At 40.1% G+C, this 23,698-nt stretch overlaps 1 protein-coding gene, 1 long non-coding RNA gene and 19 other non-coding genes across 48 annotated transcripts; all 21 read left to right on the forward strand.

Annotated features, from left to right (window-relative positions):
* Positions 1-22: 22 nt before the first annotated feature.
* On the forward strand, positions 23-7,315 carry LOC129817590 (uncharacterized). Of its 22 annotated transcripts, none has more exons than XR_008753719.1 (21): positions 23-83; positions 281-328; positions 529-580; positions 773-828; positions 1,027-1,073; positions 1,266-1,321; positions 1,524-1,575; positions 1,767-1,822; positions 2,020-2,067; positions 2,268-2,319; positions 2,512-2,567; positions 2,765-2,812; positions 3,012-3,063; positions 3,264-3,315; positions 3,511-3,558; positions 3,759-3,810; positions 4,010-4,061; positions 4,254-4,309; positions 4,507-4,554; positions 4,755-4,811; positions 6,813-7,315. It is a non-coding gene; the product is annotated as an uncharacterized LOC129817590 (long non-coding RNA). The 22 variants fall into 22 exon arrangements; XR_008753725.1 differs by lacking the exon at positions 2,020-2,067 and having other exon boundaries at positions 6,813-6,921; positions 7,112-7,315; XR_008753731.1 differs by lacking the exon at positions 2,268-2,319.
* On the forward strand, positions 127-198 carry LOC129817999 (small nucleolar RNA SNORD50). The gene has a single exon (XR_008753870.1). It is a non-coding gene; the product is annotated as a small nucleolar RNA SNORD50 (small nucleolar RNA).
* LOC129818000 (small nucleolar RNA SNORD50) lies at positions 370-441 on the forward strand. Its single transcript, XR_008753871.1, has one exon. It is a non-coding gene; the product is annotated as a small nucleolar RNA SNORD50 (small nucleolar RNA).
* On the forward strand, positions 622-693 carry LOC129817967 (small nucleolar RNA SNORD50). The gene has a single exon (XR_008753838.1). It is a non-coding gene; the product is annotated as a small nucleolar RNA SNORD50 (small nucleolar RNA).
* Positions 872-943, forward strand: LOC129818001 (small nucleolar RNA SNORD50). The gene has a single exon (XR_008753872.1). It is a non-coding gene; the product is annotated as a small nucleolar RNA SNORD50 (small nucleolar RNA).
* Positions 1,115-1,186, forward strand: LOC129818002 (small nucleolar RNA SNORD50). The gene has a single exon (XR_008753873.1). It is a non-coding gene; the product is annotated as a small nucleolar RNA SNORD50 (small nucleolar RNA).
* Positions 1,365-1,436, forward strand: LOC129818003 (small nucleolar RNA SNORD50). Its single transcript, XR_008753874.1, has one exon. It is a non-coding gene; the product is annotated as a small nucleolar RNA SNORD50 (small nucleolar RNA).
* LOC129818004 (small nucleolar RNA SNORD50) lies at positions 1,616-1,687 on the forward strand. Its single transcript, XR_008753875.1, has one exon. It is a non-coding gene; the product is annotated as a small nucleolar RNA SNORD50 (small nucleolar RNA).
* LOC129818005 (small nucleolar RNA SNORD50) lies at positions 1,866-1,937 on the forward strand. Its single transcript, XR_008753876.1, has one exon. It is a non-coding gene; the product is annotated as a small nucleolar RNA SNORD50 (small nucleolar RNA).
* LOC129818006 (small nucleolar RNA SNORD50) lies at positions 2,109-2,180 on the forward strand. The gene has a single exon (XR_008753877.1). It is a non-coding gene; the product is annotated as a small nucleolar RNA SNORD50 (small nucleolar RNA).
* LOC129818008 (small nucleolar RNA SNORD50) lies at positions 2,361-2,432 on the forward strand. Its single transcript, XR_008753879.1, has one exon. It is a non-coding gene; the product is annotated as a small nucleolar RNA SNORD50 (small nucleolar RNA).
* Positions 2,611-2,682, forward strand: LOC129818009 (small nucleolar RNA SNORD50). Its single transcript, XR_008753880.1, has one exon. It is a non-coding gene; the product is annotated as a small nucleolar RNA SNORD50 (small nucleolar RNA).
* Positions 2,853-2,924, forward strand: LOC129818010 (small nucleolar RNA SNORD50). Its single transcript, XR_008753881.1, has one exon. It is a non-coding gene; the product is annotated as a small nucleolar RNA SNORD50 (small nucleolar RNA).
* Positions 3,105-3,176, forward strand: LOC129818011 (small nucleolar RNA SNORD50). Its single transcript, XR_008753882.1, has one exon. It is a non-coding gene; the product is annotated as a small nucleolar RNA SNORD50 (small nucleolar RNA).
* On the forward strand, positions 3,357-3,428 carry LOC129818012 (small nucleolar RNA SNORD50). The gene has a single exon (XR_008753883.1). It is a non-coding gene; the product is annotated as a small nucleolar RNA SNORD50 (small nucleolar RNA).
* LOC129817961 (small nucleolar RNA SNORD50) lies at positions 3,600-3,671 on the forward strand. The gene has a single exon (XR_008753832.1). It is a non-coding gene; the product is annotated as a small nucleolar RNA SNORD50 (small nucleolar RNA).
* On the forward strand, positions 3,851-3,922 carry LOC129817951 (small nucleolar RNA SNORD50). The gene has a single exon (XR_008753824.1). It is a non-coding gene; the product is annotated as a small nucleolar RNA SNORD50 (small nucleolar RNA).
* On the forward strand, positions 4,103-4,174 carry LOC129817952 (small nucleolar RNA SNORD50). Its single transcript, XR_008753825.1, has one exon. It is a non-coding gene; the product is annotated as a small nucleolar RNA SNORD50 (small nucleolar RNA).
* LOC129817953 (small nucleolar RNA SNORD50) lies at positions 4,353-4,424 on the forward strand. The gene has a single exon (XR_008753826.1). It is a non-coding gene; the product is annotated as a small nucleolar RNA SNORD50 (small nucleolar RNA).
* Positions 4,596-4,667, forward strand: LOC129817954 (small nucleolar RNA SNORD50). Its single transcript, XR_008753827.1, has one exon. It is a non-coding gene; the product is annotated as a small nucleolar RNA SNORD50 (small nucleolar RNA).
* Positions 7,316-11,820: 4,505 nt separating the features above from the next.
* Positions 11,821-23,677, forward strand: LOC129817594 (heterogeneous nuclear ribonucleoprotein Q). Of its 7 annotated transcripts, none has more exons than XM_055873005.1 (12): positions 11,821-11,990; positions 12,721-12,898; positions 15,552-15,670; positions 15,762-15,869; positions 16,163-16,276; positions 16,563-16,739; positions 18,049-18,184; positions 18,353-18,558; positions 18,975-19,124; positions 19,231-19,352; positions 19,529-20,067; positions 21,475-23,677. In XM_055873005.1, the coding sequence occupies exons 1-12, from the start codon at positions 11,988-11,990 to the stop codon at positions 21,501-21,503; spliced, it is 1,881 nt and encodes a 626-aa protein (XP_055728980.1). In that variant the 5' UTR covers positions 11,821-11,987; the 3' UTR covers positions 21,504-23,677. The 7 variants fall into 7 exon arrangements, with proteins under 7 accessions (XP_055728980.1, XP_055728981.1, XP_055728982.1 ...); XM_055873006.1 differs by having other exon boundaries at positions 21,478-23,677; XM_055873007.1 differs by having other exon boundaries at positions 19,529-20,052.
* The last annotated feature ends 21 nt before the right edge of the window (positions 23,678-23,698 follow it).

The following is a 23,698-nucleotide window of genomic DNA, read 5'->3' on the forward strand; positions in this document are numbered from 1 at the left end:
GAAACTGTTCATCTTACCGTTTGTCAGATATGCAGACCAGAAATGGAATCCTCCACACCAGAACATGGCTTCCTGTAACGCCTGTAAGATTCTGTTGTCTACTCCTAGTTTTTTTTGCAAAGATTGTATTAAGGATGAACCTATCCCGAACCTGATTCCTGTAAGATTGACAACCCTGTCGGATCTGACTTCTGAAATACAATTAGCATAATTGATCATGATACATTTGAACATGCATGCACAAACTTCATGTCAATATTTTGACTGTACTGTCTTTCAGGGAACTGCAGACCAGAATGCAATGAAAAAGTACATCTTGTAGCTAACTGTAAGTATCTGCTAGTTTTGTGCAAACTCGTTGCAAGATTGTATTAAGGATGAACCTATCCCGAACCTGATTCCTGTAAGATTGACAACCCTGTCGGATCTGACTTCTGAAATACAATTAGCATAATTGATCATGATACATTTGAACATCCAGGCACAATAAAGTTAATGGTAATATTTGTTTACCCTATTGTCTTTCAGGTAACTTCAGACCAGACATGGATGGGAAAAATACAGACTGTAGCTAACAACTGTAAGTATCTGCTAGTTTTGTGCAAACTCGTTGCAAAATTGTATTAAGGATGAACCTATCCCGAACCTGATTTCTGTAAGATTGACAACCCTGTCGGATCTGACTTCTGAAATACAATTAGCAGATTTCTGATGCCACAGTTGAACATGCACCAGGGTTTAATGTGAAACTGTTCATCTTACCGTTTGTCAGATATGCAGACCAGAAATGGAATCCTCCACACCAGAACATGGCTTCCTGTAACGCCTGTAAGAATCTGTTGTCTACTCCTAGTTTTTTTTGCAAAGATTGTATTAAGGATGAACCTATCCCGAACCTGATTCCTGTAAGATTGACAACCCTGTCGGATCTGACTTCTGAAATACAATTAGCATAATTGATCATGATACATTTGAACATGCATGCACAAACTTCACGTCAATATTTTGACTGTACTGTCTTTCAAGGAACTGCAGACCAGAATGCAATGAAAAAGTACATCTTGTAGCTAACTGTAAGTATCTGCTAGTTTTGTGCAAACTCGTTGCAAGATTGTATTAAGGATGAACCTATCCCGAACCTGATTCCTGTAAGATTGACAACCCTGTCGGATCTGACTTCTGAAATACAATTAGCAGATTTCTGATGCCACAGTTGAACATGCACCAGGGTTTAATGTGAAACTGTTCATCTTACCGTTTGTCAGATATGCAGACCAGAAATGGAATCCTCCACACCAGAACATGGCTTCCTGTAACGCCTGTAAGAATCTGTTGTCTACTCCTAGTTTTTTTTGCAAAGATTGTATTAAGGATGAACCTATCCCGAACCTGATTCCTGTAAGATTGACAACCCTGTCGGATCTGACTTCTGAAATACAATTAGCATAATTGATCATGATACATTTGAACATCCAGGCACAATAAAGTTAATGGTAATATTTTTTTACCCTATTGTCTTTCAGGTAACTTCAGACCAGACATGGATGGGAAAAATACAGACTGTAGCTAACAACTGTAAGTATCTGCTTGTTTTGGCAAACTCGTTGCAAGATTGTATTAAGGATGAACCTATCCCGAACCTGATTCCTGTAAGATTGACAACCCTGTCGGATCTGACTTCTGAAATACAATTAGCAGATTTCTGATGCCACAGTTGAACATGCACCAGGGTTTAATGTGAAACTGTTCATCTTACCGTTTGTCAGATATGCAGACCAGAAATGGAATCCTCCACACCAGAACATGGCTTCCTGTAACGCCTGTAAGAATCTGTTGTCTACTCCTAGTTTTTTTTGCAAAGATTGTATTAAGGATGAACCTATCCCGAACCTGATTCCTGTAAGATTGACAACCCTGTCGGATCTGACTTCTGAAATACAATTAGCATAATTGATCATGATACATTTGAACATGCATGCACAAACTTCACGTCAATATTTTGACTGTACTGTCTTTCAGGGAACTGTAGGCCAGAATGCAATGAAAAAGTACATCTTGTAGCTAACTGTAAGTATCTGCTAGTTTTGTGCAAACTCGTTGCAAGATTGTATTAAGGATGAACCTATCCCGAACCTGATTCCTGTAAGATTGACAACCCTGTCGGATCTGACTTCTGAAATACAATTAGCATAATTGATCATGATACATTTGAACATCCAGGCACAATAAAGTTAATGGTAATATTTTTTTACCCTATTGTCTTTCAGGTAACTTCAGACCAGACATGGATGGGAAAAATACAGACTGTAGCTAACAACTGTAAGTATCTGCTAGTTTTGTGCAAACTCGTTGCAAGATTGTATTAAGGATGAACCTATCCCGAACCTGATTCCTGTAAGATTGACAACCCTGTCGGATCTGACTTCTGAAATACAATTTGCAGATTTCTGATGCCACAGTTGAACATGCACCAGGGTTTAATGTGAAACTGTTCATCTTACCGTTTGTCAGATATGCAGACCAGAAATGGAATCCTCCACACCAGAACATGGCTTCCTGTAACGCCTGTAAGATTCTGTTGTCTACTCCTAGTTTTTTTTGCAAAGATTGTATTAAGGATGAACCTATCCCGAACCTGATTCCTGTAAGATTGACAACCCTGTCGGATCTGACTTCTGAAATACAATTAGCATAATTGATCATGATACATTTGAACATGCATGCACAAACTTCATGTCAATATTTTGACTGTACTGTCTTTCAGGGAACTGCAGACCAGAATGCAATGAAAAAGTACATCTTGTAGCTAACTGTAAGTATCTGCTAGTTTTGGCAAACTCGTTGCAAGATTGTATTAAGGATGAACCTATCCCGAACCTGATTCCTGTAAGATTGACAACCCTGTCGGATCTGACTTCTGAAATACAATTAGCATAATTGATCATGATACATTTGAACATCCATGCACAATAAGGTTAATGGGAATATTTTTTTGCCATATTGTTTTTCAGGTAACTTCAGACCAGACATGGATGGGAAAAATACAGACTGTAGCTAACAACTGTAAGTATCTGCTAGTTTTGTGCAAACTCGTTGCAAGATTGTATTAAGGATGAACCTATCCCGAACCTGATTCCTGTAAGATTGACAACCCTGTCGGATCTGACTTCTGAAATACAATTAGCATAATTGATCATGATACATTTGAACATCCATGCACAATAAGGTTAATGGGAATATTTTTTTGCCATATTGTTTTTCAGGTAACTTCAGACCAGACATGGATGGGAAAAATACAGACTGTAGCTAACAACTGTAAGTATCTGCTAGTTTTTTGCAAACTCGTTGCAAGATTGTATTAAGGATGAACCTATCCCGAACCTGATTCCTGTAAGATTGACAACCCTGTCGGATCTGACTTCTGAAATACAATTAGCATAATTGATCATGATACATTTGAACATGCATGCACAAACTTCATGTCAATATTTTGACTGTACTGTCTTTCAGGGAACTGCAGACCAGAATGCAATGAAAAAGTACATCTTGTAGCTAACTGTAAGTATCTGCTAGTTTTGTGCAAACTCGTTGCAAGATTGTATTAAGGATGAACCTATCCCGAACCTGATTCCTGTAAGATTGACAACCCTGTCTGATCTGACTTCTGAAATACAATTAGCATAATTGATCATGATACATTTGAACATCCATGCACAATAAGGTTAATGGTAATATTTTTTTGCCCTATTGTCTTTCAGGTAACTTCAGACCAGACATGGATGGGAAAAATACAGACTGTAACTAACAACTGTAAGTATCTGCTAGTTTTGGCAAACTCGTTGCAAGATTGTATTAAGGATGAACCTATCCCGAACCTGATTCCTGTAAGATTGACAACCCTGTCGGATCTGACTTCTGAAATACAATTAGCATAATTGATCATGATACATTTGAACATCCAGGCACAATAAAGTTAATGGTAATATTTTTTTACCCTATTGTCTTTCAGGTAACTTCAGATCAGACATGGATTGGAAAAATACAGACTGTAGCTAACAACTGTAAGTATCTGCTAGTTTTGTGCAAACTCGTTGCAAGATTGTATTAAGGATGAACCTATCCCGAACCTGATTCCTGTAAGATTGACAACCCTGTCGGATCTGACTTCTGAAATACAATTTGCAGATTTCTGATGCCACAGTTGAACATGCACCAGGGTTTAATGTGAAACTGTTCATCTTACCGTTTGTCAGATATGCAGACCAGAAATGGAATCCTCCACACCAGAACATGGCTTCCTGTAACGCCTGTAAGATTCTGTTGTCTACTCCTAGTTTTTTTTGCAAAGATTGTATTAAGGATGAACCTATCCCGAACCTGATTCCTGTAAGATTGACAACCCTGTCGGATCTGACTTCTGAAATACAATTAGCATAATTGATCATGATACATTTGAACATGCATGCACAAACTTCATGTCAATATTTTGACTGTACTGTCTTTCAGGGAACTGCAGACCAGAATGCAATGAAAAAGTACATCTTGTAGCTAACTGTAAGTATCTGCTAGTTTTGTGCAAACTCGTTGCAAGATTGTATTAAGGATGAACCTATCCCGAACCTGATTCCTGTAAGATTGACAACCCTGTCGGATCTGACTTCTGAAATACAATTAGCATAATTGATCATGATACATTTGAACATCCATGCACAATAAGGTTAATGGTAATATTTTTTTGCCCTATTGTCTTTCAGGTAACTTCAGACCAGACATGGATGGGAAAAATACAGACTGTAGCTAACAACTGCTAGGTTTGTGTACGAGTGACAACCCTATCGGATCTGACTTACTTTTTTGTCATTTTTATTTATTTTTTACCCCCTTTTCTCCCCAATTTCATGATATACAATTACGCTGCAACTCCCTCGGGAGATTCGAAGGTCGAGTCATGCGTCCTTCCCAAACCGCACTTCTTAACTTCTTGAGAATACAGGGGGTGCTATTTCGCATTAGCATAATTGCCTCTACAGACTAAACTGCCTCTTATTCAATTATTGCTGTTACTATATTCATATAACCATATAGCATTGGATAGAAAACAAGCTATGGTTTCTAAAACCGTTCCAATTGAGTCTCTGAGTCAAACACAGGTCATTTCATAGCACTTTCCCTGAGCCTGAAAAAAATTGCAAGATGTGTATGCTCGCTTCAAAGCTCTGCCTATATATGGTCACGCCACCTATGACCCGAATGACACTTCCTTCTTCTTCCCCTGGGTGTCTGGAAGACGTCAGAGGAGAAATTTTTTGTTTATCTTGTACTGACGTGAAATAAGACTTATTTCTTTAGCGTGACCGACAACTTCCGGTTTCTGAGATGCGCGTTTTCAGAGGTGGCATTGTCTTTTGTTATGCTGACGTTACGGATGAAAACTATCTCCGTGTCGAAGTTTGTTTCATACATGTGACCATATCACCGTAATGTATGTTTTTTCAATATAGTTTAATCAGATTAGATTATTAGAATTTTTTCGGGAGTTTTGCCGTGTTCCGTTCTGTGAGTTTTTTAACTTTGGACAGAGCCGTGCTAGTCGACCAATACCCAGGCTAAATGAAGAGGGAAAGTTGCCATTGTGAATGGATTGAACGACTCATCAGGACTAAGGACACCTTGATCAACATTCTGATGAAAGATCAGCAATAGTAAGACCCAATTTACGATGTTATTTCATATATCTGTCGTGCATGTGAACTGGTCGCGCGCGTCCAGCCGGTTCTGGCTGGCCTGGTTATGCTAATTAGCGATACATTTTGTTTTCGCTATAAAACATTTAAAAAATCTGAAATATTGTTTGGATTCACCAGATGTTGGGCTTTCAATGTCTGTACGCTGTGTATTTTTTCTGAAATGTTTTAAGACAAGTAATTAGTTATATAATGTTGGTCTCTGTAATTGTTCTAGCTGCATCAGCACTATATCAGATTGCAGCTGCAATGTAGAACTGTGATTTATACCTGAAAAATGCACATTTAAAAAAAAAAAACTATGCTATACCATAAATATGTTATCAGACTGTCATCTTAAGAATTTTTTTGTTGGTTAGTGGCTATCAATATCTTAGTTTAGCCGAATTGGTGATAGCACCTGATGGAGTAAGAAACTGTTGGAGTAAGAAAATGGTGTCATTTTGCTAACGTGTTTAGCTAATAGATTTACATATTGTGTCTTCCCTGTAAAACATTTAAAAAATCTGAAATGGTGGTTTTATTCACAAGATCTGTGTCTTTCATTGGGTGTCTTGGACTTGTGATTTAATGATATTTAGATGCTACTATTTAATTGTGACGCTATGCTAGCGATGCTAATCAGTGTGGGGGGTGTGGGGGGTGCTCCCCGATCCGGGTTAGGTACTCTGTAGAGGTTAACACCCGCCTGCTTAACCCGTATGCCAGCCGCACCAATGTGTCAGAGGAAATACCATTCAACTGATGACTCTAGTCAGCCTGCAGGCGCCAGGCCTACCACAAGGAGTCGCTAGAGCGCAACAAGCCAAGTAAAGCTCCCCTGGCCAAACGCTCCCCTAACCCGGACGATGTTGGGCCCTATGTGCACAGCCCTATGGGACTCCCGGTCATGGCCGGTTGTGACACAGCCTGGGATCGAACCCCTGTCTGTAGTGACTCCTCAAGCACTGCGATGCAGTGCCTTAGACTGCTGCGCCACTCAGGAGTCCCCAATTTGCAGATTTCTGATGTCACATTTTAACATGCAAAAGGGTTTATCGTTAAATTATTTTCCTGGTTGTCTTTCAGGGCACTGCTAGTCGTGACTCCATCCTTCTAAATTGTCTCGTTGACTAGCGACGCCTGGGCTTCAGAGGTTGGGGGACAGCAGACCAGAAAAGGACACAGTGTTACACTTGTAAGAATGCATTTTGTGAAGTTGTTGCAAGATTGTATTTAGGATGACACTATCCCGAACATGATTGACAACACTGTCAGACCTGACTTCTGAAATGCAATTTGCAACCAAAGGAGTTAGCAGGATTATGGGAAGAATAGCTTTATAAAGGTTGTAACAACGTGTTTTCTTTCATTTATTTAATTCCTAGTGACTGTCTTCGCAAGGGTCATTGTGATCTTTATCATACAATGGAGCTGGCCATCACTAGCAATGTGGAGACCGCATTATTGCCTTTTCATTTACAAAGCTCTAAATTGGAACTGAGCTACCCTAGGACAAAGTTTGTTATATTGACTGTATTGATTTGTGGAGTAACTGGATGTTTGAATTTAATAAAGATAATTTAAATGCATTCAGTCTTTCGTTTTTGTTTCACTGCATAGGCTCTTGTCCCAACTCATTTGGGTGTGAATGATGGCCTTTGGAATCTAATGCGTCATAATGTCAGATCTCATAATCACAATATCAGTGTGTCATTGTTAAATATTTATTCTTTAAATATCAATTCTCTAAAGATTAGATCTTATTTTCTAAGAAAATCTGCATGTTAATTTTCTTAGTGGTATGAGAGCAGCAATTAAAAATAAATTAAAAATTCACTTGGCTAGTCAGTTAAGAACAAATTCTTGTTTACAATGACGGCCTACCCCGGCCAAACCCTACACGTACGACGCTGGGCCAATTGTGCACCGCCCTAATGAATTTGGCCTAATTTAAGTAAATTTGTCATTGAGAGAACGGAGTAAGACCGTTCTGTCGAGGTAAGGTCTGACTCAACTTTATTTGAGTAACGTTAGGTGTAAAATACTTGGCATATGGCTTTCTCAATATGGACCTTATCAATCAAAGCATGTTAAACGGGTGAAAGATTCCCACAGATGGCTTACTGACCACAACATGGAGATCCACAAGACAGCCTATTATTTGTGATGGGTGCATTTGTCCTATCACCTCCCCAGAGGACCTTACCATTAGTGACTGGAACGAGCTGCAACAAACACTCAAACTGGACAGTTATCTCAATCTCTTCATTCAAAGACTCAATTATGGACATTCTTATTGACAGTTGTGGCTGCTTGGTGTGATGTATATTTGTCTCTACCTTCTTGCCCTTTGTGCTGTTGTCTGTGCTGCTACCATAAAGTGTTGCTGCCATGCTATGTTGTCGTCTTAGGTCTCTCTTTATGTAGTGTTGTGTTGTCTCGTTGTGATGTGTGTTGGCCTATATTTTTATTTAATTTGTTTTTATTTTTAATCCCAGCCCCAGTCCCCGCTGGAGGCCTTTTGCCTTTTGGTTGGCCGTCATTGTAAATAAGAATTTGTTCTTAACTGACTTGCATAGTTAAATAATTAACTTTGGAGGAGATGGTGTTGCACTTGGAGCAAGTGGTCATGAAGTGCAGGAATGACGTGATGGTGGGTTCAAAGAGTTGCCCTGGCCCATGGAGTTAGAGGAGAGATGTAACAAAGGTAATACCTTTGCCCCATTCTCAATTCATCTTTCCTCAATATGTGCAATCCTCAAAAGCCATAGGAAAAGGTCTGAGTGGAGGGACCGTTGAGATGAGACAAATAGAAATGGAGCCTCTGACTCTTTGCAATGTATGTTTTTCCTTGTACTGTAACACAACTGAAGCAATGCAAATGTTGGGCCCTCCCAAATTTCTTGTGGTCGGGCCCAATAACTGAGCAGTGGCATGCAGAAGGTGTGTGACTGAAGTCACCCAGAGGGTGCAAGACCTGCTTCAGGCAGAACCTACTCAGGAACAACCTGTTGATGTTGGTCTGTTTTTCACCACAGCTTCCAATTTAAAATAAATACATCTTTGCTTTATTAGTGTTAGATTAATTCTAATCCCGGACTATAAAACACTCCAACGTGTTTCTCAAATTGTGTACCTTAGGTGCTGGTAAAATGGAATTGATGCCCTGAAGGGGTGAAAGTGGCATAGTGGTAATTTACGAGGTATTTATCTTGAAAGACTGGTGCAAATTGTAGAGCACTTTTATTTGGGTCCATACAAGCATTTCGCTACACTCGCAATAACATCTGCTAAACATATTGTAATGAAACAGCAGGGAGCAGGTCTCAAACCCTCGACTTCCTAGGTCCGGCGCGCTATCGACTGTGCCGCAAAAGCATGCTCGAACCGCAGAGTCGATTTCCGCGCTTATAAACCCAGGGTAGTTACACTACTCCCTCCTTTCAAAGAGCGCGTCCTCGCGCTAGCTTGCGACTCTACGTCGTAGGGGAACGCGCTCACCGGGCAAGCACACGCACTGTCGTGGATGCAAGGTCCGATCACTTCTGACACCAGTGTAATGAAACAGCAGGGAGCAGGTCTCGAACCCTCGACCTTCTAGCCCGAAGTCCGGCGCGCAATCGACAGTGCCGCAAAAGCATGCTCGATTTCCGCGCTTATAAACCCAGAGTCGTTACACTATGTATGTGACCGATAAAATTAGATTTGATAATGCCCTTATAACTTCTCTTGTGAGAACTTATTTATAAGACACGACAAAGGGATGAAGATGGCATATGAAGAAGATAGCTATGATGCCTGAAATATCTAACACCTTTATAAAAATGCCTCCCTGTTTGTTCTGGACAATGTCACTAGGCCACTGCTTCTGTTATGTGCCAAAAGCACTTAGTATCCCTAGCGCTTGATCAGTTCCATTACATTACACATAAATCATTGGACAAGGCGTCTTCTGTATGGGGAGTTGTTAACCTTAAGAGCCCCAACACTTATTTAGAACACACATCACTTGCAGAAAGGTTTTGGAAGGACATATCTTTATCAGCGATAAATAATTGTCAAAAAAACGATGTTAAATGTATACATTTTTTATAGGGTTAGGGTTCCCACGGTGCTTACGGAAAACGTCTCCTAAAACCTGTGTGTAAACGGAAGACGTGTTGTCACTGAAAAATACTGTTGGCTGCAACTGTTAACTGTGTACAGTACGTATATTTGTCATTTGTGAAATTATTTTCATGTGTTATGAAAGTAGAGCGATTGATGGTTCTAGAACCGTACCGCAATTGAGAATCGATTCACGTTTAGGTTGAGTATATGGCTGTTTTGTCCTCCAGAGCCAATTCGCCTTTAAACAGTCAGAACATGTAAGGTCCTTGGACTACAGGAAGTAACGTCAGGCTCATTTGATCCATTATTGGGCTATCAGTAGCCTCAGCCCCATTAATAAACTGTTGGCTATAAAATATTATGGATATACTGACAAGATAGCTCCCGGTCCTAACCGTGTGGGGAGTCGTCCACAAAACAGCACAGCGAGCTATCTAGCTCCCGCCTAACCTTTCTTTGGATTGGTGGATACATCTCATTTAACATAGCCACCTCGCGACAACTCCGATATAACGTGTTTTTTTCTTAAAGTTGCCGGGATGTTACGTATCCTACTGACACTACTTGACCAAAAGTATGTGGACACCTGCTCGTCGAACATTTCATTCCAAAATCATGGGCATTAATAAGCCCTTTTCTGCTATAACAGCATCCACTCGCCTGGGAAGGCTTTCCACTAGATGTTAGAACATTGCTGTGGGGACTTGCTTCCATTCAGCCACAAGAGCATTAGTGAGGTCGGGCACTGATGTTGGGCGATTAGGCCTGGCTCGTAGTCTGTGTTCCAATTCTAAGGTCTATTTGGGGTTGACGTCAGGGCTCTGTGCAGACCAGTCAAGTTCTTCCACACTGACCTCAACTAACCGTTTCTGTATGGACCTCGCTTTGTGCACAGGGGCATTGTCATGCTGAAACAAGAAAGGGCCTTCCCCAAACTGTTGCCATAAAGTTGGAAGCACAGAATTGTCTAGAATGTCATTGTATGCTGTAGCGTTAAAATTTCCCATCACAGGAACAAAGGGGCCTAGCCCAAACCATGAAAAACAGCCACAGACCATTGTTCCTTCTCCAAACTTTACAGTTGGCACTATGTTTGGGGCAGGTAGTGTTCTTCTGGCATCCACCAAACCCAGGTGGTGAAGCATGATTCATCACTCCAGAGAACGTGTTACCAATGCTCCACAGTACAATGGTGGCAAACTATACACCACCCAAGCCTTCGCTTGGCATTGCACATTGTAATCTTAGGCTTGTGCAGCTGTTTGGCCCTGGAAACCCCTTTCATGCATCTCCCTACAAAGAGTTCTTGTGCTGACGTTGCTTCCAGAGGCACTTTGGAACTCTGTAGTGACTGTTGCAAGCGAGGACAGACCATTTTTACACATTACGCCTTCAGCACACGTTCTGTGAGCTTGTGTGGCCTACCACTTTGCGGCTGAGCCGTTGTTGCTCCTAAAGGTGTTCACTTCACAATAACAACACTTACAGTTGTCCAGAGCAGAAATTTGACCAGCTGACTTCTTGAAAAGGTGGCATCCTATGACAGTACCACGTTGAAAGACACTGAGCTCTTTAGTAAGGCCATTCTACTGCCAGTGTTTGTCTATGGAGATTGCATGGCTATGTGCTCGATTTTATATGCCTATCATCAATGGGTGTGATTGAAAAAGCAGAATCCACTAATTTGAAGGGGTGTCCTACTTTTGCATATATAGTGTATATCAGTACACTCGTAAGAACTTAAACATTACAAAACGTATATTCGATCAAGTAAACTTCACGTTACAAATAAGCCATTCATTTGCTTGTTGACCAATTTCGACACTTACTGACCACACAAAAACTCCTCGCTTTGGTTGGCGAAAGAACGACAAATCGCCATCTGCTGGAGGGAGACAGATTTTCCACCGAGTTGGCCCTCTCCCTTTTCGAGTCTACTCTACATCGTCAAAATGCACCAGCCCGTGGTTTGCAGCTGCAGAAACCCCATAGATGTAGAAGCACTCGCGGCGTCAACTAGCCGCCATTTTACATTATCGGGACAGGAGTGAAAACCCGACCTACGCCGGGAATTGTAGATTTTTTTTCTTTTTTTTTGTAACACCCTGAAATCAGACAAAATCAGCACCGTGCACCTTAGTGAACTATCAAATGGTAAATATTTGCATGACGTGCCAACTAGTCAAGCTAGGGATAGGTGAAGATGTTTGTTTTTGCAGTGTTTTCAAACAATGTGTAACGTGGTTAACGTTAGCTAACTAGCTACTCCTACCCGGCATTTTGAAAATGGATTCCAGAGTTAATGTCGTTAGCTAGATAGCTAACTAGCTAGTTATTTGGCGGCTGGACACCAGGCCGGGGCCACGGAGTAGCTAGCTATGGCAGTTTCACTAATGTTACTAGCGAACAGGGGGAAAATATTTCAGACAAATTCCTGAAGAAGGGGTGAACATTAGCTAATGTATTAGCAAATACGTTAATTGTAGAACAATGAGGTTTAGTTATATCTGTGGTATTAGTTTACTAGCTAACGTTACTTCACAATGCATTGCTAAACAAGTCTACAGCAGTGCCGTCAGTGCGCACAAAACACGTGTAACGCTAGTTTTCTGGTTCCTAAATGAGTCCAAAAACGCATCCAAATGTCAGCTACTTACTGTAGCTAACGTTAGTTATATTTAACGGTTATCTTAATTTCCGAAGTTCAGTATAAAGTCTGGTACCTCTGGACTTAATTATTTTTTAAGGCACTGTTTGCTGAAAACAAGACCATCGTAAAATATTTCTCTTCGTTGCAGGAGTTTAATGATTCGCATGATCATAAAAGGGTTGTTGCTATACTACATTTCCCCGTCTAATTTATTTGACTCATTGCATTACACAGATGTCTGGAGACATGGTGACTGATCAAGTAAATGGAAATGGTACAGAAGAACCAATGGACACAACTACAGTGGACACAACTGCAGCAGAAGTTAAACATTCAGACCATTTCCAGACTTTATTAGACGCTGGTTTACCACAGAAAATTGCTGAAAAATTAGATGCAATTTACGTAGCAGGTGAGCGCAACTACCGTAATTGTTTGCCTTTATTTCTATCTATTAACAGTTTGTATTTACCACAGCAACTCTGTCTGATTTCTTTACAAAATGGGTACAAACAAAGCTATCCTCACCATACCAAAAAGCTGTAATTCTGAGTGGGAATTTTAATGAATTGTGTTTGGACAGAGTAGAGAAGCTGTTGCTTAATATGGATGGAAGCCTATTGTGGTTTAGTATACATTTTGAAACTGAGAAACTGGAGTGGATGGGGGAGGGTTGTCTTGATATGGTCTCAGGGGGAATCTGGGGCCATGGCATATGCAGGAACAATGGCACCAGCTGCCTGGACTGGGACAAGTGATGTCCCCCAGAAGCACAATGTGGACATGCTCATTATAATATAAAGAAAAGCTTAACAGGGCTCTTAAGACATCTGTATTTACTTGTACAAGTACAGCTGACTGACCTGGGTTTTACAGTGTGATACTTGCTTGTGGGTGCAGATTAGAGGTCGACCGATTATTGGAGGACCAAAAAAGGCAGATACCGATTAATCTGCAGATTTTTATTTATTTGTAATAATGACAATTACAACAATACTGAATGAATACTTATTTTAACTTAATATAATACATCAATAAAATCATTTTAGCGTCAAATAAATAATTAAACATGTTCTATTTGGTTTAAATAATGCAAAAACAAAGTGTTGGAGAAGAAAGTAAAAGTGCAATATGTGCTATGTAAGAAAGCTAAAGTTTAAGTTCCTTGCTCAGAACATATGAACGCTGGTGGTTCCTTTTAACATGAGTTCAATATTCCCAGGTAATAAGTTTAAGGTTGTAGTTATTATAGGACTATTTCTCTATACGATTTGTATTTCATATACCTTTGACTATTGGATGTTCTTATAGGCTTCGAAGCAGCGTTACCCATGCAGAGCAAGGGGAACAACTACTCCCAAGTCTCAGAGCGAGTGACGTTTGAAACGCTATTAACATGCACCCCACCCCGCTAACTAGCTAGCCATTTCACATCGGTTACACCAGCCTAATCTCAGGAGTTGATAGGCTTGAAGTCATAAACAGCGCAATAGCTGCTGGCAAAATGCACAAAAGTGCTGTTTGAATGAATGCTTACGAGCCTGCTGGTGCCTACCATCGCTCAGTCAGACTGCTCTATCAAATCATAGACTTAATTATAACATAACACACAGAAATACGAGCATTAGGTCATTAATATGGTCGAATCTGGAAACTATCTTCTCGAAAACAAAACGTTTATTCTTTCAGTGAAATACGGAACCGTTCTGTATTTTATCTAACGGGTGGCCTCCATAAGTCTAAATATTCCTGTTACATTGCACAACCTTCAATGTTATGTCATAATTACGTAAAAATCGGGCAAATTAGTTCGCAAAGAGCCAGGCGGCACAAACTGTTGCATATACCCTGACTCTGCTTGCAATGAACGCAAGAGAAGTGACAGAATTTCACCTGGTTAATATTGCCGGCTAACCTGGATTTATTTTAGCTAAACATGCAGGTTTAAAAAAATATATACTTCTGTGTATTGATTTTAAGAAAGGCCTTGATGTTTAAGGTTAGGTACAGTTGTGCAACGATTGTGCTTTTTTCGCGACTGCGCTTTTGTTAAATCATCCCCCGTTTGTCGAAGTTGGCTGTCTTTGTTAGGAAGAAATAGTCTTCGCACGGTTCGCAATGAGCCAGGCGGCCCAAACTGCTGCATATACCCTGACTCTGTTGCAAGAGAAGTGACACAATTTCCCTAGTTAAAATAAATTAATGTTAGCAGGCAATATTAACTAAATATGCAGGTTTAAAAATATTTACTTGTGTATTGATTTTAAAAAGGCATTGATGTTTATGGTTAGGTACACGTTGGAGCAACGACAGCCCTTTTTCGTGAATGCGCACCGCATCGATTATATGCAACGCAGGACACGCTAGAAAAACTAGTAATATCATCAACCATGTGTAGTTAACTAGTGATTATGATTGATAGTTTTTTATAAGGTAAGTTTAATGCTAGCTAGCAACTTACCTTGGCTTCTTACTGCATTTGCGTAACAGGCAGGCTCCTCGTGGAGTGCAATGTAAGGCAGGTGGTTAGAGCGTTGGACTAGTTAACTGTAAGGTTGCAAAATTGAATCCCTGAGCTGACAAGGTAAAAAATCTGTCGTTCTGCCCCTGAACAAGACAGTTAACCCACCGTTCCTAGGCCGTCATTGAAAATAAGAATGTGTTCTTAACTGACTTGCCTAGTTAAATAAAGGTGTTAAAAAATACAGATTTCCGATTGTTATGAAGACTTGAAATCGGCCCTAATTAATCGGCCATTCCGATTAATCGGTCGACCTCTAGTGCAGATAGTGAGATATTCTTCACCTCTTTTGATAAGCTGCATGTTTGTTAATTTCCTTATGTTTCTGTTATCCTTGTTCATGTTTTCACTACTAACCCAACTTTTTCTAGCAATATTGACTACTTTGTGTTGATTGTTCACATGATATCTATTACTCAAATCCTGGAGAAACTCAACATTGCTGTGATGTTTTACCGCTAAGATTTGATTGGACATAATGCCATGTCTTATTGTGATGTCTTTGGTGAACAAAATGGTTATATTTGGAATGTCTCATCTACAGGACTGGTAGCACACAGTGACCTAGATGAAAGGGCTATTGAAGCGTTGAAAGAATTTAATGAAGAAGGTGCTCTGCAAGTCCTGCTTCAGTTTAAGGAAAGTGATCTGTCGCACGTGCAAGTAAGTGGGGCAGCATTACTCTTGGTTGAGGATGATTTTCTGAGTTAGTGAAACGCTGGGAGGACCTAAAAGCAAAAATTTTCCCATGCAGAACAAAAGTGCATTTCTCTGTGGAGTAATGAAGACTTACAGACAGAGGGAGAAGCAAGGGACCAAAGTTTCAGATTCCACAAAGGGACCAGATGAGGCAAAAATAAAGGTATGTCAATACCAGGAAGTTTACTTTCCATGCTCTTTGTAGAAATGAAATATTTCTGTTCCAATCTCTTCCCACTGCCATGGCATATTGTAATAGTTGGGCATTTGTTGGCAGACTTGATCTAGACTCCACTTAGCTTGTCAGAGTATTATACCAAGGTTCATAAAGTCTGTCAATTTAGGCTGTGATCATAGATTTTTTTTTGCATAGCTGAATATTTTGGTTATTTGTGACAATCAAGCATTGTTTTTGTGTAGTTGCAACATTTAATCTATTTATTTTGATTATATCAGGCTCTGCTTGATAGAACCAGCTATACACTTGATGTGACAACGGGTCAGCGCAAGTATGGAGGCCCCCCTCCAGAGTCTGTGTATTCAGGTGCTCAACCCACTATTGGAACAGAGGTATGGTCTTTACCTTTCAGTGAACAAACGCACATGAATGAGACCATCAAACATCTACAAATTGCTGTTTGTCCTAATGATGACATTTGTAGTTCTGGAGAGACTGAGAGCTTACTGCTAAGATCTGACTGGGCTTAAACTTAAAACACTAAAGTGTAATAATAAAAAAAGAACTTATCTCGTGCCTTTTAAGTTCTATAAATATTTTGTTTATTCATTTCCAGAACCGAGCACTTTCGCATCTGCTCGCAGATGTTTCTTCATGACATGTTCCCTCCCTTTCCAGATATTTGTTGGGAAAATTCCTCGAGACTTGTTTGAGGACGAGCTGGTGCCGCTCTTTGAGAAGGCGGGACCTATCTGGGATCTACGTCTAATGATGGATCCCCTTAGTGGCCTGAACAGGGGGTACGCCTTTGTCACTTTCTGCACTAAAGAGGCTGCCTCAGAGGCAGTAAACCTGGTGAGTGTGTCTTCGTGCCTTGACGAGGGTTGCAAAATTCCAGGAACTTTCAATAAATTCCCTGGTTTTCCAGAAATCCTGATTTGTAGGATTCCGCATTTCATAATTATTTGCTCCTGATTCCAGGAATCCTCCAACTGGGATTTCAGGAATACCGGGGAATTTTGCAACCCTAACCTTGACACTCCAGTTATGGCATCCTCTACAGCAGGGATATCCAACAGGTCGATCGCGACCTACCAGTAACTCACAGCCCACATATGAGTAGCTCGCCAAACAATTCTGAAAGTACATGCAATTTCCATATGTTCCACTGCAAACTGATAAACAAATCTCACCAGTATCCACTACGATCTAATCAACCCAACATTGACATTATCTCAACCCCTGGTTAGCCACTATTGGCTTAAAAAGCTAAATCTAACACAATCTGCCAGTTAATTTGCAGCAATATTGCCCCTGTCTGTGTGGTGCACGTATTTCTATCGCTCCGTGTGTAGCTAGTTGATGTGATACGTCTTGTGGGTTGACAGATGCTTTCCCCAAAGCCGTCTCAATTAAATGTTAACTGCAAAGTAGGCTAACCTGGCAGAAGTCTATTATTTGTTACCTGGAAACGTTGCCACGAAATTTGAGCAGCAGCAGTACAGAACCATCGCTAGACCGGCACATCAGATGGCACATTCCTCACCTGCCAGATGCACAATTAAAGGTAGAATTACACAAAAAATCGAAATGGCTTCATTTTCTTCCAGACTTATAAAAATGGTCTTCAGGTGTGATTTAAGCATTGTCATGGACTCAGAACATCCAATTTCGTAGTTTTTCTTTTGAACAATTGCATTTTTTATTTCAAAACAAATCTAAAACCAGGAAAAATTAAATTGAAAACATAATCTAGGGAAATATACAACATAATTTGGAGAGAAAAAAATCCTTTGTTTATTAACCATTATTTTTCCTGGTATATTTACCGAAAACGCAGTGCACTACTTTCTCTTGTACAGTAAGGACCTTGGGTTGCAAGGTCCTTACTTGTACAGTAAGGACCTTGGACCTTGTACAGTAAGGACCTTGGACCTTAAGAGTTGCGGGGGAGGGTGGAAAATGTGCCTATTTAAAAGCCACCATTTTTTTTTTTTAAGTAGCTCATGTTAGAAAAGGTTGGAGAACCTTGCTCTATGGTATTCCTCAAATTTGTTTTCAGGCTTCATCTGTTTAATCAATTTGAAAATATGAACTTTCTGTGCCATGGTGGTTTCATATTTATGTTTGTCACCCTGGTTGACGAGTTCCTCTCTTTCCGTAGTGTAATAATCATGAAATACGCCCCGGCAAGCACATTGGAGTGTGTATATCTGTTGCCAATAACAGGCTGTTCGTCGGCTCCATCCCCAAGAGTAAAACGAAAGAGCAGATGGTTGAGGAGTTTGCTAAAGTCACAGGTAAGAAACATCTTTGCTGATGGGTGAGATTAGGGCTCTTCATTTTATTAAATTAATGACATGTCTTCTGGTTGTAGCTAACTACATCAAGAGCAGATTTGCTTTAGCTATGAGAATGTGATATTTAATGCATTTCAAACCTGAACTGACTTTTTCTTTTTCCAACAGAGGGTCTTAATGATGTCATACTGTACCATCAGCCGGATGACAAAAAGAAGAACAGAGGTTTTTGCTTTTTGGAATACGAGGACCACAAAACTGCTGCTCAGGCCAGACGCAGGCTGATGAGTGGCAAGGTGAAAGTCTGGGGGAACGTGGTTACTGTGGAATGGGCAGACCCCATCGAGGAACCCGATTCGGAGGTCATGGCCAAGGTAGGTGATCTGATTTATTACAAAGTGATGAAACACTGGATAAATGAGGGTGTATCCCCAATGATACCCTATTCCTTATATAGTGCACTACTTTTGACTAGGGGCCATTGGACCTGCGCAGAAGTTGTGCACTATATAGGGTGTCATATGGGACGACGCCAGGGTTTCTGAATGTTGCCTATTTAACTTTATCTCTCGTATAAAAATCCCTCTGTTGAAGGACAGGGGATGTACATTGATTGGTTTCCCACCTGAAGTCTTGCTTCATAGGCTTGCAGTTGAAAATTGATCAACCTCAAGTCTTGCATTTAACAAAATACAACAGCTAGTCTTTAACTGGGTGGAGATCACACTGACGTCTTTGTGGAAACCATGTAATTCATAACACGTTTCCTTTCATGCATTTCAATCCACAGGTCAAAGTTTTGTTTGTTCGAAACCTTGCGAACAGTGTTACGGAAGAAATACTGGAAAAATCCTTTGGCCAGTTTGGTAGACTGGAGCGAGTGAAAAAGCTGAAAGATTACGCGTTCATTCACTTTGATGAGAGAGACAGTGCAGTCAAGGTACTGCCGTTGAGTGATAATATAATGAGAATACACTGCTGTAAGTACATGACGGTGCATAGGTGTGTAATTGTATGATGACTGTAGTTTGCCACCATCTCCACAGGCATTGGCTGAAATGAATGGCAAAGATTTAGAGGGAGAGCACATTGACATAGTCTTTGCAAAGCCCCCTGATCAGAAGAGGAAAGAACGCAAAGCTCAGAGACAAGCAGCCAAAACAAACATGTAAGAAGTCTTCCCAAATGTTACACCTCTTTACAAAAGGCTCCACTTTTCAAAGCCCAAATTGAAATAGTTGCATGACCAATTCTAAGTTCTAATCCCATAAGAACAGTAATGAGTCCATATGTGTATAGTGCCTTGAACATTTTTGCATTGTTCTGCTTGTCTTTCCCACATAGGTATGATGATTATTATTACAACTACGGCCCCCCTCAGTTGCCCCCTCCCACAAGAGGCGGAAGGAGTAGAGGTGGTGGTAGGGGAGGGTATGCTTACCCCCCTGACTATTATGGCTACGAGGATTACTACGATTATTATGGTTATGACTACCACAATTACCGTGACGGATACGAGGACCCCTACTACGGCTATGATGACTATCAGGCTCCCGCTAGAGGAAGAGGGGGCAGAAGTGCCTGGGGGCCATCTCCAGCCAGAGGCCGAGGCGGTGCAGGCGCTTTCAGGGGCAGAGGTGGCTTCTCACCGCGTGGTGGTCCAGGATCAAGCAGAGGAGGTGTACGAGGTGCCAGAGGAGGTGTGCAGCAGAGAGGCCGCGGCGGGGTACGTGGTGCAAGGGGTGGCCGCGGTGGAAATGTAGGAGGAAAGCGCAAAGCTGATGGGTACAACCAGCCAGATTCCAAGCGGCGCCAGACCAATAATCAGAACTGGGGCTCTCAACCCATTGCTCAGCAACCGCTCCAAGGTGGTGATCGTTCTGGTAACTATGGTTACAAATCTGACAACCAGGAGTTTTATCAGGATTCTTTTGGGCAACAGTGGAAGTAGAACTTTAGGGCTATGATTTCAAATCCTTTTTTTTAGAGGCTTGATCTGATTAGTCGTAAATCCATACGGTCACCTCCATTTTTTCCAATTTGGTAACATCTGGCAAGTTTTGTCTTGTATATAATAATCCGCTTGGATTTGAACCGTAGATACAAACCCACCTGCTTCTGGCGAACTGGTACATTTTTTATAAAGTTGATTGTGATTTCCATAATGTTTTGACATTTTAAATTTGCAGTCATGTGCTCCAGCTCTCTATTTGGCTATAGTAGTATTATGTATGTTTTTAGCAATTCTGATCTCCATGTCTTAAGTAGCTAACAGCAACAACGCTTATGTCTCTTAAATATGAAGCCTCGCTTTTTAAAACAAATGAAATTACAATTTGTATGTTACACAAGGTAATTCTAGGAAATAGCTTGTCTTGTGAAAAAAAAAAAAAAAAGGACTAGTCCTATTTTTTGCCTTTACATTTTGGCTTGTATTCTTTGCTGTTTGTCTGCTTTAATAAACATACACACACAAGTGTACAAAACTTCAAATTGTGTTGCAAATTCATGTTTCGGCAAATTCTCTCTTTAAATTGCCTTCAAATTTAAGGCTCCTTGTGGAAGAGAAGGACTAAAGGTTTGCCTATGTTAGCCACATGCTGCAACGTCACTTTTGCATGCCATCAAATTTATCACCTAGTTCAGCAGTCGGCATCTTTCCACAATTTAAGTGTTACTTATGTGTAGAGACATACCCCATTAGAGCATTAAAAAAAATGAAACGCCATATCTCAAACATTGTCAATTTGATTTAACTTTTTTTTGTAGACGAAATTTAAATGGATTTTCATTAAAGACATGCCCTGAAAACAAGTGTGAAATCTTTCTCTGGTGGCCACTTCAAATCTGTACCTTCGGCTATTAAGAAAGCACAATTTGTGAAGCTTTTCGTGTCTTAGGAAGATCTATATAGTCATTGGTAGCCTTAACACTGATCTTGCATGTTTCTCAAATTCCTAATTGAGTAATGGTGGGAAATAATTGTCATGCATGGACTGTCTGTCTGTAGAGCTTGTAGTTTGGCCATAACCCCTAATCTTTCCACATCCCAACTACTTAACTTGTCTCCTTTTAAAGAACACAGCAAAGCCACTGTTCTGCTTGACCTTTTCCTAAAGGCATAGACTTGTTGCATGTGACGTTGAAAGGTGTGGAAGTCGATGAATGCTTACAAGAGTTTTTGTCTTTAATGTGCAGTAGCCCATTTTCTGTAGTTACATGTGTGTAGATGTTATGTGGTCTTCTGTTGTGGTCTATCTTCTAATTGCATCCTTTTGTTACCTGACTAGCAGGGAAAAGAGGTCGAGGCCGATCCTGACCTGTAACTATGAAGACTGACCTGCTACTTACTGTATGTGGGGGTTACACCAGGAAGCTGCCAATGGAGTGATGGTAAGGTCAACTCAATGGTCCAATGATATTCCAGCCTTAAAGCAGCATATCTCCCAGAACTGCTACAGGAGAAGATGATCAAAAGAGAACTCAAATCACTTGCTTGGACTTTTTTTTATTAACCTGTCACCTTCCCCCATATCCCCAAAGAATATGCCATTTTAAATGACTGAAGATGTTGAGATTTCCCAGGGGACTCTTCATCCTGAAATGAAATGTAATTATGTCTTTTGCACTTTGTCTAAGTTTGAAGTGGCTCAGAGGAGCTTGATGCTAATGTACAGTTGTGTGGTTAAAGCAGCTTTATGCTGGAATAGACATGTTTTAATCCTGTTTTGATTTGGATTGGTTTTAAGAGAATGTTTCAGGCGTAACCCCCTGGCATAAATAGTCAGGCATTCCAGGAAGGTGGTTATTTTCAGAATTTATTTTAAAGAGTTGGTTAACTACAGTGGTGAAAAAATGTACTGAATTGTCATACTTGAGTAAAAGTAAAGATATGTTAATTAGAAAATTACTCAAATAAAAGTGAGTCACCCAGTAAAATACTACTTGAGTAAAAGTAAGTATTTGGTTTTAAATATGCTTATTTATCAAAAGTAAATGTAATTTAAGTATCAAAAGTATGCATTTCAAATTCCTTATTAAGCAAGCCACACGGAACCATATTCTTGTATTTTTATTTATTTACGGATAGCCAGGAACACACTCCAACACTGACAATTTACAAATGAAGCATTTGTGTTTAGTGATTCCGCCAAATCAGGGGCAGTAGGGATGACCAGGGATGTTCTCTTGATAAGTGTGAATTGGACCATGTTCCTGTCCTGCTAAGCATTCAAAATGGTTTTGGGTGTCAGGGAAAATGTGTGGAATAAAAATATTTTATTTAGGGAATGTAGTGAAGTAAAAGTTGTCAAAAATAGTAAAGTACAGATAAGCAAAAAATCGACTTAAGTAGTACTTCAAAGTATTTTTACTTAAGTACTTTACACCACTGGTTAACTACCTCCGTACAGAGGATTCAACTGCCCTGTTTGTACTGTAAATAGGAAAACTTCATTGATGAAAGAAGGGCTTGTTCACCCACTAAAAATTAGGACTGTGAAGGTACCAGTATCGCACAATTGTTTTCCATGGCAAAAATGACAACACGAAGCAGACGACTCTTTGTTACTTAAAACATCTACTGTATGTAAAGTATTGTGTGCTATAGCTTGGAAAGTAAATGTACATGTGACTCTGGATGACACCATAATGTTTGTTTCCAACATTAGGGTTTTGTTTTCTTGCCACAATACGAGTATCGTGATACTGGTATCGTCCCGGCCCTACTAAATATGCACAAGGGCAACAGCAGAGCACATGTAGTTTTATTATAGGTGCTGCGTGCTATTTGTCTGACACTGCGAACAGTCAAACTCTGCATGTTAAATAATCTCATGTAATGAGCCTGAATGAACAAGCCTTGCTTTCATCTAGGCTGAACTGAATTTGTGGTGTGCTTCTTCAGATAATGTAGTTACTGGTTGTATTATAGTTTAGGAAAATGTTACTTTTGTAAAAGCTTGAACACCAGAATAGCATCAATGTTTTTCAAGCTTTAAAGTGTCCCTTTGTTCGATGGGATAGGAAGTCTAACTTTTGTATATAATCGCATCCCTTTTGTTAGGTTGCATACACTAATGTTTGAAAGCCATCCATCTACTTTGTGTACAGATATTTGCCTAATCATGTTGTACAACGTGAGCATTGATCAGACATCCAACCAGCTGCCTTTTTGTCACATTTGACAAGTGTCTTCAATCTGCATCATGTTGAACATATGATTAGTAGCGGAGCTTTTTTTTTATTATTATTTTTTTTATTTTATTTTTTTTATTTTTTTGCATAAAGGATACTGAACAACTTGATCAGGTTTTTTACACAGTTGACTCCCTCAGTAAGTCTTATCATTAGACAACCTTTGAAAATACCCGTGTTAAAATATTGTTGGCTGGCTAACAAGTTTTTTTTTTTTTTTGCAGTCTTGCAAATAAATTGTTTTATACTGTAAATTGAGGCGAGTAACTTATTTAAAAAAGAAAGGTCTTGATTTTATTCTAGTGCTCTTGCTACTAT

Source organism: Salvelinus fontinalis, chromosome 20 (genome assembly GCF_029448725.1).
Source record: "Salvelinus fontinalis isolate EN_2023a chromosome 20, ASM2944872v1, whole genome shotgun sequence".
Classification (NCBI taxonomy): Eukaryota; Metazoa; Chordata; class Actinopteri; order Salmoniformes; family Salmonidae; genus Salvelinus; species Salvelinus fontinalis.